The 12,972-nt window shown below is 33.0% G+C and overlaps 2 protein-coding genes across 3 annotated transcripts in view; one reads left to right on the top strand and one right to left on the bottom strand.

Annotated features, from left to right (window-relative positions):
* LOC105255691 (26S proteasome non-ATPase regulatory subunit 1) overlaps window positions 1–8,388 on the top strand; it is a 49,978-nt gene extending 41,590 nt beyond the window's left edge. Inside the window, exons 11-14 of the mRNA XM_011265131.3 lie at window positions 3,998–4,332; window positions 4,929–5,281; window positions 6,420–6,768; window positions 8,096–8,388. Of these exons, the coding sequence (XP_011263433.1) occupies window positions 3,998–4,332; window positions 4,929–5,281; window positions 6,420–6,768; window positions 8,096–8,166 (1,108 nt within the window). The 3' untranslated portion in view covers window positions 8,167–8,388. The remainder of the gene's footprint in view (window positions 1–3,997; window positions 4,333–4,928; window positions 5,282–6,419; window positions 6,769–8,095) is intronic.
* Window positions 1–12,972, bottom strand: part of LOC105255689 — a 48,989-nt gene that overhangs the window by 11,575 nt on the left and 24,442 nt on the right. For both annotated transcript variants that reach the window (XM_025412804.1, XM_011265127.3), the window contains exon 4: window positions 2,002–2,236. In XM_025412804.1, coding sequence (XP_025268589.1) covers window positions 2,002–2,236 — 235 coding nt within the window. The remainder of the gene's footprint in view (window positions 1–2,001; window positions 2,237–12,972) is intronic.

The raw sequence follows: 12,972 nt of genomic DNA, 5'->3' as shown, positions 1-12,972 counted from the left end.
GAAAAAAAATCATGCGGCGGTAATCGAAAGTGGATTCGAAAGATGAAGGTGAGTACTATACGATGCCATTGACAGAAATATTTCAAAAAATTTGGTTTCCTCCCAATAAATTCATGAAATTGGCCAAAATAGCGATTTTTGGGCTATTCAACTACAAATAACTCAAAAACCTGACGTGCTACGCAAATTCGGCGGCCAGATTCGGATTCAGCGCACAAAATTAAAAGCGTCAAAAATCACTATTGCATCTTAAAAAGAAATTTTAACCCCCTTTTTCGCAGGCCTGTGTAATTCAACATAATTAGCAAGTTTCCTTTATCCCGACAGAAGGTCGCCTCGAGAGTCGGGCCTTTGATGAGCCTTTCGGGGAAGGATTTCAAGAGCAATCCGCCCTTATTCATGGCGTTTTTTTTTAGTTCTCTTCATAATTGTAAGAATATCGCGCGACTTTTCCTATTTCGAAATTTACAATGGACAGGACCCACCTAATCGAGAACGCGCTTTATAGCGCAATAATTGCGCGATGCGCCGGATAAAATGGCGCGACGCATTCTGGCGTGAAGTTGGTATGCAAATTCCGTTTGTTGCGCGGTAATCGGAGATTTGCCGGGGTAAAATCAAAGCGACAGTAGACGCGATGGCTTCCGGCGAAATTCGCTGAGAGTGGATCGGAGAGAGAGAGAGAGAGAGAGAGCGAAGGAAGGCTTTCTCCCTCGAGAACGCTTTGTTAAGGAGGACGAATTTGCGCCGGCATCCCCGGGAACCGTTTATGAGAGAGCGAAGCCCGTAACGCGCTTCCCTTTGAAGCTGCGGGCTCCCGATAAATCGGAATAAATAATTTTTATCGGACGTGAAAAAAAAAGAGAGAGGGACTAAATCGCGTGCAGCTGTCTCTGCGTCGCTCATTTTCGCATTTTGAGCTATATATATCGCGTGCCCCCGGGGAAAACCGGAAAATATTGTCGCGCGGAAGACTCGCTCGATGAAGAATGCACAAGGAATAAAATAGAAAATTGACAACGAGAGGGATGTATCTCGCTGTGTATTGACATCTTCTATCAAGATCTCTGTTTTATTTTCCAGTTTTATATTTAAATTTTTTTCTTCTGTTGCATTGGATGCAATTTTATGTGTGTGTGTGTGTTTGTGTGTGCACGAGGGAAAAATGGGCGAAAAATTGATAAATTGGTATAAACAACATTTCTAGAGGCGAAACAATTTTTTAATTTTTTATCGTTGCCAAACGGGCGAGAAAAAAAGCGGATAAAAGTGGATGCTCATGGAATGATAAGAGGGTAGGTGAAAAGGAAAAATATTTTTTAACCATTTGTTATTTAATTTAAAAATCCCAAGAGATCGCGATTTTTCTCCGCTGAAGCACCAGAATTCTTCACCGAGAAAAATACTATAAAAGAATTCGGAGGATTGAAGATTCTTGAGATATATTATTGCGAAGTTTTCAAATTTTAATGTATCTTCGTATAAATATTTAAGATATTCAAGCGTTAATGTCTTGAAATATACAATTTTCGATTAAATTTTGATTTTTTTAAATAATGTAGGAGATCGAATTAAATCAAAAAAGATAAAAAAAAAGATTGAATTATATTTTCGAAATAAAAATGAAGTGAAATGCGGGCTCGAGAAGCGTAAAAATACTATAAAAGAATTTGGAGGATTGAAGATTCTTGAGACATATTATCGCGAAGTTTTCAAATTTTAATGTATCTCCGTATAAATATTTAAGATATTCAAACGTTAATATCTTGAAATATACAATTTTCGATTAAATTTTGATTTTTTTAAATAATGTAGGAGATCGAATTAAATCAAAAAAAGATAAAAAAAAAGATTGAATTATATTTTCGAAATAAAAATGGAGTGAAATGCGGTCTCGAGAAACGTAGAATAGATTAGATGTATGAAAGAGCGATTCAGAAGCGATTTTGGAATTTCGTGGAGAATGGAGAAACAGGCTAGTGTACGTGAAAATACACGAACCTGTCGCGGGAGATGCACCTTGAGGTGCACCCTGAGGTGCACCCAACCATCCTGATGACCAACCTGCTCCTTTTCCACCGATGTTCTGCTGTTGCTCCGCTAGTAATCTCACCGTCAATGCATACGTTAATAGCATCACGCCCAGTGGGATGTAGAAGCAGATTATGCTACCGATTAATTTGTAAAGGGGATCGGGAATCTGACAGGCACCGTCCACCAACACCGAATCATCCTCCTGAAACAGGACGAGAAAATGCGTTCCATAATTAATATACATTAACTTGCGTATGAATTTGCTAAATGTGTATTTTATCTCTCGGATATATTATTAAATTAATTATATATCATATGTAATATGTGTAATAATTAATTATTACATTAATTAACTTTTAAGCCTTCTAAACGTAGCATGTCATATTTACAAAAAATTAATAGAGAGGTTCGCGTGGGTTAAATTTATGATTAATGGTCTTTCCGATGATGACAGAAAGTTTTTTCTTTCTAATCTAAAAAAAGTTGAGATTGCTGTACATTTAATAATTAGTTATATTTGATTTATGATTATAAAGTAATTCTATTCATGAATTCTATGAATGATAATCAATTAAATATAAATTTTGATTGTTTTTTTAACAACATGGGAAAACATTATTTTATATATATTTTATTATTTTTTATATTTTATACACACAGGAATATCTATCAAAATAAAATAAATAAAAATAAAACTAAGAGAAAGGTAAAGCAGAGTAAAGTTGCATGTTGATAATAATTACATATAAATAAAGATTCACTATCTGTTTTGATTTCAACTTTGAATAATAATATCTTAATAATAAAAAAATAAAGTAAAGAAAATATAAAACGTATCTCGATAGAAATAAAAATAATAATAAATATTCTCGATAGAAATAAAAATAATAATAAATTCTTAAAAATATTGTTAATAAATAAAAATAACTCGTTAATAAAAGGGAATGAGAGATCCACTGAGTGCGACAGTATGCAAATGTCGACGTATATGCAAAGCTATAAACTTTACCAGAACTCAAACACTCGTTCTTCATCCGTGCAGTGACAGTTCACAACCAGTTCGTAATAATAAATTCCAACAATATATTCCTCCAAGAAAATGTTGCAAGTAATACCCCCGGTTCACATTATACCGCACTATTTCGATGGAGACAAGGAAGTAGTGTCAAAAGTTCACAGCAAGATATCCGAAGCTAGAACAAATTCACTAAAGGGCGAGGAAAATAAATGATCAAAAGTCCTTTATATGTAAAGGATCATTAATTTTCCTCGCCCTTAGTTAGTTTATTTGCTCTATTTTCGAATTCCTAATTATCAAAGGTATTTTTAGGAATTATTTTTACTTTATTAAGAATTATTTTTTATTATATTAGAGTGATTTTTTGTTTTTTTGATATCAAACATTTGCATTAATTTACGATTTTATATTATTATATTCTATCGAAGAGGAGATCCCAAAATTTAGCTCGATACACGTATTTTTGGGAATTATTTTTACTTTATTAAGAATTATTTTTTATTATATTGGAGTGTATTTTTTTGTTTTATCGATACCAAACATTTGCATTAATTTACGATTTTATATTATTATATTCTATCGAAGAGGAGATCCCAAAATTTAGCTCGATACACGATATGATGTGAACTTTTATTTATTATACGTAATTATTATCAATATATGTGCATTTATATCTAGGGATTCGCTTTATTTTTTCTTCTTAACTTTTTAAAATTCAAGATAAAATATCATATATAAATTTTAAATTTATTTAGAGCAAAACAAAAAGGGTTAGATAGAATTAGAGAGAATTCCTTCTCATTCATTGGTCATTTTTACATAAGAAATAACAAAAAATACATTTACAAAAAAATTTACCCAAAAATTATTCAATATTTAATATTGATTTAAATCACAATGTGAATAAAATACAAATTAAAAGTACGATTTGCTGGCATATTTCAGGACTCCGGAACAGTGTCCTAGTGTGGTGTCCCTTTTGGCGGAAAGTTACAATCCTCACGTGAGATATGGGGCAGCAATGGCGTTGGGAATCGCCTGCGCGGGTACCGGTCTAAAGGAAGCTATCGCTTTGCTGGACCCGATGACCAACGATCCCGTGAACTTTGTCAGGCAGGGCGCATTGATCGCCTCCGCCATGATCCTGATCCAGCAGACGGAGTCGACGTGTCCTCGCGTCAAGGATTTCAGAGCTTTATATGCTAAGGTCATCGTGGACAAGCACGAGGACGTGATGGCCAAGTTCGGCGCCATTTTGGCGCAAGGAATCATCGATGCCGGTGAGTCCGCATCCTTTTAGAATTTTTTGCCCTTGATGTAATCCGTTGTTTTGATTTTAATCGTGTATTCTTCGATCGACTTGAACTTCTTAGAAAATTAAAATTGCTTCAGTCATCCTTAATAGGACGAAAAATTACAATTTAGTACAAGGATTTTAGATGAATCGGAATTGAAGACTTAGAATGAGAATTCTGATTTTATTGAACCTTCGATTTTTTTATTCTTTCGTATAATTTTAAAATTTTATGTATGTAAAATATTTAAAAAATTCTTAAAGCCTATTTGCATAAAAATAGCTTGGTTTTTTTGGGAATCTTGATTTCTTTAAATTTAAATTTTCATGCATTTTTAAATTCTAAAATTTTTGAATTTTTATTTGGTTTTTCAATTTTTTTCTCTATGAGCATAAATATCTAATTTCTCTTGTATCTTGAATGTTTTGAACAAATTTACGAAATAAAACAATATTTAAAATGTACTATTAATATAAAGTTAATTATTATATTTATCATTAGTTAAAATTTCGATTTTATAAAAGCAAGCAAGCATGCAAGAAAGCATTTGCGGTTACGAAGAAACATTTGCTTTTTTTTAGGTGGTCGTAACGTGACTGTATCGTTACAATCACGGACAGGACATACGAATATGCTGGCTGTAGTTGGCGCTTTAGTGTTCACTCAGTATTGGTACTGGTTCCCTCTGGCACATTGTCTGGCCCTGGCATTCACGCCCACATGCTTGATCGCTCTCAATGCTCAATTGAAGATGCCCAAGCTGAAGATCAAGTCAGACGCTAAGCCGAGCATGTATGCTTATCCCGCACCCCTTGAGGAGAAGAAGAGGGAAGAACGAGAGAAGGTTACCACCGCCGTCCTCAGCATCGCGGCTCGCGCCAAGAGACGCGAATCCGAGAGAAAGGCCAGAGATTCACACGAGAAGATGGACGTGGTAAGTTAATAAAAATGTCACCGAAATGTCAGTTGGATTGCATTTTTAATGGAGGAAAAATAGCGAGAATAATCGCGAAGATTTTCTAAAAAGAGCCCTTGGCGACGAAGTCCTTTTTGCGAGCGTGAAATAACATTCTAGGATCTATCGTCAAACGATAGCTTAGCTCTCTTGAAAAGCTCTTTTGTTTATATTATCTTTCGATAATTAACATTTGATCGATATTATAGATCAATATAAAAAATAATGAAATTTGTTATAAGGGAGAAAAAAATATTCCTGCTATTTTTTCTGTTTATCGTGACTATATTTTTTTTTTTAAATATGCTCATGGTAAAATTTTAAAATGAGTATCTTAAGAACTTGATGAAGATCAAATCTTGATACAAATAATAGTGAGTCAATTGCATTTTTGAAATGTGTTAAGAATCTATGAATCTCTTAGGATCTTTATGGATTTCTTAAATTCTGAATTTTTCAATTTTGTCAGTTTTAGAGCTATTTTAGATTCTGCGAATTTTTAAAATCTATTTCTAGATTCATAAATTTTCGAATCCTTAATTTCTTGAATTTCACGTTTTCTGATATTTTAAATTTTTACTTGAGTTTTTGTGTTTTAATGTTTACATTATTTTTGATCATTTGAATTCTTGTATTTTTTATCTTGCAAGTTTTCATCTGTTAATTCATGAACTTTTAAAATCATGAATTTCAAAAGATATATATTCTGAAATTTTTTTAAATTCTCGAATATTGAATCGTACGATTTTCTTGTTTCGTGCTCGTGAAATTTTTATGCGCAGAAGTTTTTGTAATCGAATTAATTCATTAGTAGTATTATTTTTATATATCTTCGGATGTTTGTGATATATATATGCGTTGAGCATATTTTTATCCCTTAAATATATCGAGCCTCAAGTTAGAAGATCCAACTTCGACAAACAAGAATGAAGTCCTTTGCAAGAACGGAATCCTCTTCCTGTTAAAGAACCAATTCCTTTTCGAAACGTCGATAATCCATTACTTCCTATTTTGAAACTCGGCGGTAAACGCGGTGATTTGCATGGCAAATACGCGAAAAGGACAGGATAATGGATTGCTGACTAGCGACGAGGGAAAATCTAAAAACATATTGCAGGATCCGCCTTCGGAAACGAAGGAGCTTCACGAGGTGAAAGAAGCCGCGTCGTCTTCGAAGGAGAAGGATGACAAGAAGAGGGACGAGAAGGAAGCTAAGGAGTCCAAGGAGAAGGCGGAGAAGAAAGGAAGTAAAGACGACGAGAAGGAAAAGAAGGAACCCGAACCCAACTTCGATATGGTCGAGATCCTTCAGAATCCCGCGCGGGTCCTGCGTCAGCAATTGAAGGTCATCCAGTTGTTGGAGGGCAGTCCTTACGTTCCCGTTAAGGATATTCAGATCGGCGGCATTGTTATGGTTAAACATATACAAACCGACACCGAGGAGGAGCTCGTCAAGCCGGTCGCCGGTAAGTAATAAATTTATCATCGGTAAGTGTTGAATTTATCGATTAAAATTTATTATTTAAAAATATTTATATCTTTGATTTTTAATTGATAAACTTAAGATTTATTACTTTTTCTATTTTTATAAATTGATCTCGAAGAAGACAAAATAGTGTTATTAATTTGTATTTATAATAGATAGGGAAAGAGCAATGAGATAACACTTAAAGAAATATTAGGAAATAGAAAGATTTGAAATAATTTAATTATTAATTTTTATAGACGTTGTTATAAAGAAGAAGGAAAAGAAGAATAAAAGAGGAAAGCACAAATTGAAAAGATTGAGGAATAGTTAAAGGAAAAGATTTCTTCATTTTTCATATCTCTCTTCAGATTCATATATAGTATTATTAATTTTTAAATGTTTGAGATTTTGTAAGAGTCCATTTTTTATACGCAATATATATATAATATATATATATATATATATATATATATATATTATCAATATATATTTTATTTATATTTATCAATATATATATATATATATATATATTATATATATATATATATATATATATATATATATATAATATATATATTGATAATATAAATAAAATATATATATTGATAATATATATATATATATATTATATATATATATATATTATCAATATATATTTTATTTATATTTATCAATATATATATTATATATATATATTATATATATATATATATATATATATATATATTTTATCAATATATATTTTTTTATTTTATATATATTTTATCAATAACTTTATATATTCTTAATATTGTTTAAAGAGGAAACAGAAAGAAGAAAGTAAATATTTTTTTTATAAATTAATTTTGAAGAAGAAAGAGTTAATAATTCATATTTATAATAGCAGAGAAAAAGATGAGGCAAAATTTTTAAATAAACATCAGACAAAGGAAAATTAAATTATATTTTAATTGAATAAAATTTAATTATGTTTTAACTATTTATTTGTAGAGGAAGGAGAGAGAGATTGGAAAAGTAAAAGAAAAGATTTATTTCTTTTTTTCATATAATATATTCACATGTAATTATATATATATATTAATTTCGAAATTTTCAAGAGCTTGTAAGATCTTATCTTTCACATTCCATCAATAATTTATAACGTTATTAAAGTCCTATATGATATTGCTTGAAGAGAGAAAACAAAAGGAGGAAAGTAAATGTTCTGATTACTTTAAAATAAAATTATGACAAAAACAAGGGAGACAGGAGCAGTTTAGTCTGCTACTTCAGCACCGAGAGTATGCTGTAAGGGCGTGTGCCTGAGCGCTTTCGGTTTGTTTCAGCTTTCGGGCCGAAGCCGGAGGAGGAGAAGGAGGCCGACCCACCCGAGCCTTTCGAGTATACCGAGGATTAAGGGTCGGAAACACGCATCACCCCTTCCTGCTATCTCGACGTCCGTCATTCGTCATCGCGATAAAATGGCGATACGCTTGTCGTCACTTTTCGTTCGAGCCTGCTTTTTTTTTGATATTATCGCAATCTTCTTTCTCTCTCTCTTTCTCTCTTTCTCCCTTGTGCGTGTCTGTCTGGTCAACGAAATACTCTGCGAGCTCCAATAAAAGATGTTGCGTCAGATCTACTCGTGTTATCAGTGTTTACCTTGCAACCTTTAATTAGCAACATATAAAGGAGACAAATTAATCGATCGCTCGCGAATTTAGTTTCTTACGTTTCGAATTATATGGATAGAGCTTCTTTCTAATCTATTTATGATAGATTAATCTTCATTCAGAGGCAATTAAACGAGAAAACGAGAGAAGAATGTAATAAATAATTGCTTACAATTATTTTATACTGAGCGCAACGATTGTAAATAAATTGATGCTCGACTTTTTCACGAATTTTGTTATTTTCTAATTAATAAATTAGAATCTATAATTAATGTTATAATTAAATTAGATTTTTATTAAAATAATTGTAATCTCTCTTTGTGAGGAATTTTATATTTCTATTTAAATTTTGGTTAGTGTTAAGCCATACTTTTTTTTATATTTGCCACCTTTTAGGAATTAATATCGCAAATATGTTGTAAAGTCTAATGAAATTATCCCATGGAAAACAATATATGTGTCATTATTCTCCTTTTACATTCTTCTAATTATAATTTTAGAAGAATCGAGTAAAATGAACGATATATAGATAAGTAGGTAGATAGATAAATAATATATAGATATGTAGATAAGTAGAAATATCTATGGAACGGTATTGTGTGTTTACTCTTGACAGAAACCTCGTTTTAATTTCTTAAAGAACGTTTAAAAATATATCTTATTTTTAAAACGTTTAAGAATATATTTTATTAATTTTCATTAAAAAATTCTTTCAGGAAACTTGCTTTCTCGCAATTTCACGATATGGTCTCTTGAGTAAACGAGGAGGGAAGCATTGTCGAGACTTTTGTGAGAAACTCTCCTACAAATCGTTTATTAATAATTTATAATACACTCTTGGAAACAATCCTAGTCATTCTCACGTTCATTTGAGCGCTTTATCTCAAAAGTCAATGTATAGTTTCCGCTAGACAACACACTCCATAATTCATCGCGTTCGTCGTTAAACTTTGACGGGGTTCGCGAGTCACCCCCGCATAGACATGAATCTTCCTTGAAATACGCTTCCGCTTTTAGTCTCCGTCGTGTGTAATGGTCAGCTCGTGTTCCGCTTCCGCTGTTGGCGATCGTGATGATCGAGCGTGGGTTATAACGTCCGGTGAGTATATGTAGGGTGAGAGGGGGACGAGGAAGGGGGTTGAAGGAGGGAGAAATGGACATTCTCTCGTTGCTTATGGCCCACGTGTACATCCGTCGCACGTGTGAATTCCGCTCGACGTCACGTCGATAATACGTGACGTGACGTCCTAGGGGATCGAGGGAAGCTCGGCGAAGACGTCAACCGCGCTCTTTAATTTTCCACGTTGGGATTTAAGTCGCAGGAAATCGAGGAACCGAGAATTCCCAGGGATTCATGCGCCACGAAATCGGGGGATGAAAAAGTTCTGGGATTTAAACACTTTTGTATGTCAGTTTTCTCTGAGAACTTTGAGATTTTCAGATGCCGAAGATTTTAGAATGAGGAATCGTTATCTATTCCGAGCGGTTAAAATAGAAGTTCGAGGATTCTCGTATTCTTGAAAATTTTCAAATCTCGAAAATGCAAGCATTTGACATCTGAAAATTTAAAATTCCAAAAAAAAAAGAGAAAGATAAAACTGAAAGATTAAAAAATTAGAATTTTTAATTTAATTTTTCTATTGAAATTCAAGATAGAAAAGAAGTAAAAGACTCGACAACTCATTTTTTACAATCGAATAAAATTGCAAGGAGAACTTTAGTTATTTTAAGATTTTGAAAATTTAAACATTCGAGATGTTAAGAAAAAATTTGAAGAATGAAAAATCCTTATTAATCAATTTTGAGAATTTTTAATTTAAACAAAACATTCAAATTCTAAAAATGGAAATTATTTAGAAGCTAAAAATTATCGAGTTTATTAAAAAATTTAAAAATTGTAGAGATTTTGAAATTAAAAAGTTTTATCAAATTTACGAGTATTAAAATTTTGATATATATTATGATACGATTATATTAAAATAAATATGGAAATTTGTTGCATTTTGTTAAAAGTATTTTCATTTAAAGAATTAAGCCATTCACGTCGAAAATCAGCAGACAAAAATTTGCGACGTTAAAACTCTCGATAAAAAAGTTACTTCAATTTCATGAAAAGTTTGTACAAATTTTTTTTGATATTTAATTTTAAAAAATTCGCGCACTGCTAAAAATATCCAGGTAATAGGAATGAAAGAGCATTTGGTCTCTACAAGTTTGAAAATTCACAGATAAAAAAATTTGAAGAATGAAAAGTTTTTATTAATCACATGACGTTTGAGAATTTTTAAATTTAAATGAAACATTCAGATTATAAAAGTGAAAATTATTTAAAGGTGAACAATTCTCGAATTATTAAAAAATTTTAAAATTTTAGAGATTTTGAAACTAAAAAGTTCTGTCAACTTCACGTGTATTAAAATTTTGATATTTGATATTTTGATATTTTGATATTAAAATAAATATAAAAATTAACTTGCATTTTATTAAAAATATTTTTATTTAAAGAAAATTAAACCGTTGACGTTGAAAATCAGCGGACTCGCAAAAATTTGCGACATTAAAACTCTCAATAAAGTTATTTTAATTTCATGAAAAGTTTGTACGTACATTTTTTTGATATTCAATTTTAAAAAATCCGGCCATTGTTGAAAATATCGCAGATAGTACAGGAATAAAAGAGCATTCGGACGCCAGAAGTTTGAGAGAAATTCGCAGATTTATCTATATATTATCTCTCTCTCCATGTATCGCGTAGGTGTGAAATTCGGATTAAAGTGCTCAAAGTAATCGATGTTACAATCGCAAAGGCGAAGTGCGGAGAATACGGGAGTGTATAACCGGAATACAATTTTTGTCGCGTCGGGCGACAAATTTCACTCCGGATGTTGGATGGAATTTTGAATGAGTGCACGTCGGCCGCGAAATTTGGATCAATACCCAAGTAAGGCAACGCGCTGGTAAATGGTGCTGTAAAGTTGCTGAAACTCGTCCGACAAACTCGTCGATGCGGCGTTCTGCGGCGATGCTCGATCCTCTCTCTCTCCCTCTTTTGCTTCCTCACCCTCTCTCTCTCTCTCTCTCTTTCTCTATCGCGCGCGCTGCGAGAAACGAAAGTAGTTTGCACATTTGCAAGAGCAGTTTGCAAGCCGAAACAGCTTCTACGACGATGAACACGCTCGGGGTAAGAAAATAACCTGTTAGACGTGCACTAGTCAGGTTCTCGAGGGAGCACCATAATGCCATGGCATTTTCCACCGAATCCGTCGCGTCACGCTTTCGTTTCGCGGAAATTAAAGTCGACGAATATAATTACTTCATTGTCGCGTAATTAGTTGGTTTTCTAGCGCGTCGTACTTTTACAGGGGCAGAGAGGACAGAGGGAGGGTTGCTGTCGCGCCCTTTGGAATGAAAATGAACGGAGAGTACACATGTGCGCGAGCGAAAGAAAAGTCTTCTTTTTATACCGGAACAAGAGTAAATCAAGCTGTGGAATAATTACTCGGGACAAAACATGAATTACGAGGGTGGTTTGAAAAGTCCGCGCGAACATGAAACTACTTAATTTTCTGGAATAAACCTTTTTTATCTTTCAACGTAGTTCTCCTTTTAGGCTTACACACTCTTTCGTTGGTCCCTTCCGGACTTTTCGAACCACCTAAAAATGCATAAAAGTGAAAAAAGCGCGAAATGCATTCGCTGCATTTGGCAGCGAAGTTTCAGCGATCGAGCAAGTTTTCGGGGCGATTGCGAAACAAGTGATCGGGAAATTTATGAGAGGGACGCGAAAAATACACTTCGTTCCTCACGGAAGATCGTCGAGCGAAAAACGCGCGTCGATGCACAAGTTTCCGTATTAAAAATCCGCTCAGTCCTTATGTCGCGTATCGAATGATCGATGGCCGACGTTTCCCGCGCAAGCGGCGATAAACTTTCGGTCGCCGTGATTTCACGTCCGTCGTTTCTGAAACGGGGATTTTGCTGCCGCGAAATCCCGCAATTTTTCGATCGTTACGGAAAATTGAAAAAGATTCTCGCCCCGAGCGAAAAAAAATTATTGCGATTACATTTCGGGGTCGCTAGAAATGAGAGGTGTTTAATTTTTCAAGAGCGAGCGGAACAAGAAAAGATGTAAGAAAGCAAACAGAACATGTGTAGGGTTTATTTTTAATTATTAATATATATAGAATGTCTGAAAGTCATCTTTTGTTCTTTTAATAATAGATTGTTTGACCAATTTCCTTGGTCGTATCGAAAATATCGAGGCATCCATAAATAGAGAAGTGATTGAAAAAGAAGGCTTTTGCAGAATTAAAGCTATGACGTAATTATATTCTGTAATTTATTTCAGGTGTAGTTTATTTATAATAAAATTTTAATCAAAGATATGTGATAAGGAAAAGTGATGACTCTACTTGATATTTTTGCTAAGAAGAAAATTGACTTTAAATTGACCAGAAAATCTAATCTAGCTATTAAAAGAACATCCGGAAATTTTAAAACACTCTATATAAGAAATAAAAGTGAGCTAGTAATATAATCTGACAACAACT

The sequence above is a fragment of the Camponotus floridanus genome, unplaced genomic scaffold, assembly GCF_003227725.1.
Source record: "Camponotus floridanus strain SB8 unplaced genomic scaffold, Cflo_v7.5 scaffold57, whole genome shotgun sequence".
Taxonomy (NCBI): Eukaryota; Metazoa; Arthropoda; class Insecta; order Hymenoptera; family Formicidae; genus Camponotus; species Camponotus floridanus.
Note: the sequence above shows the minus strand (reverse complement) of the source record. Positions and strands in the feature narration are given on the sequence as shown.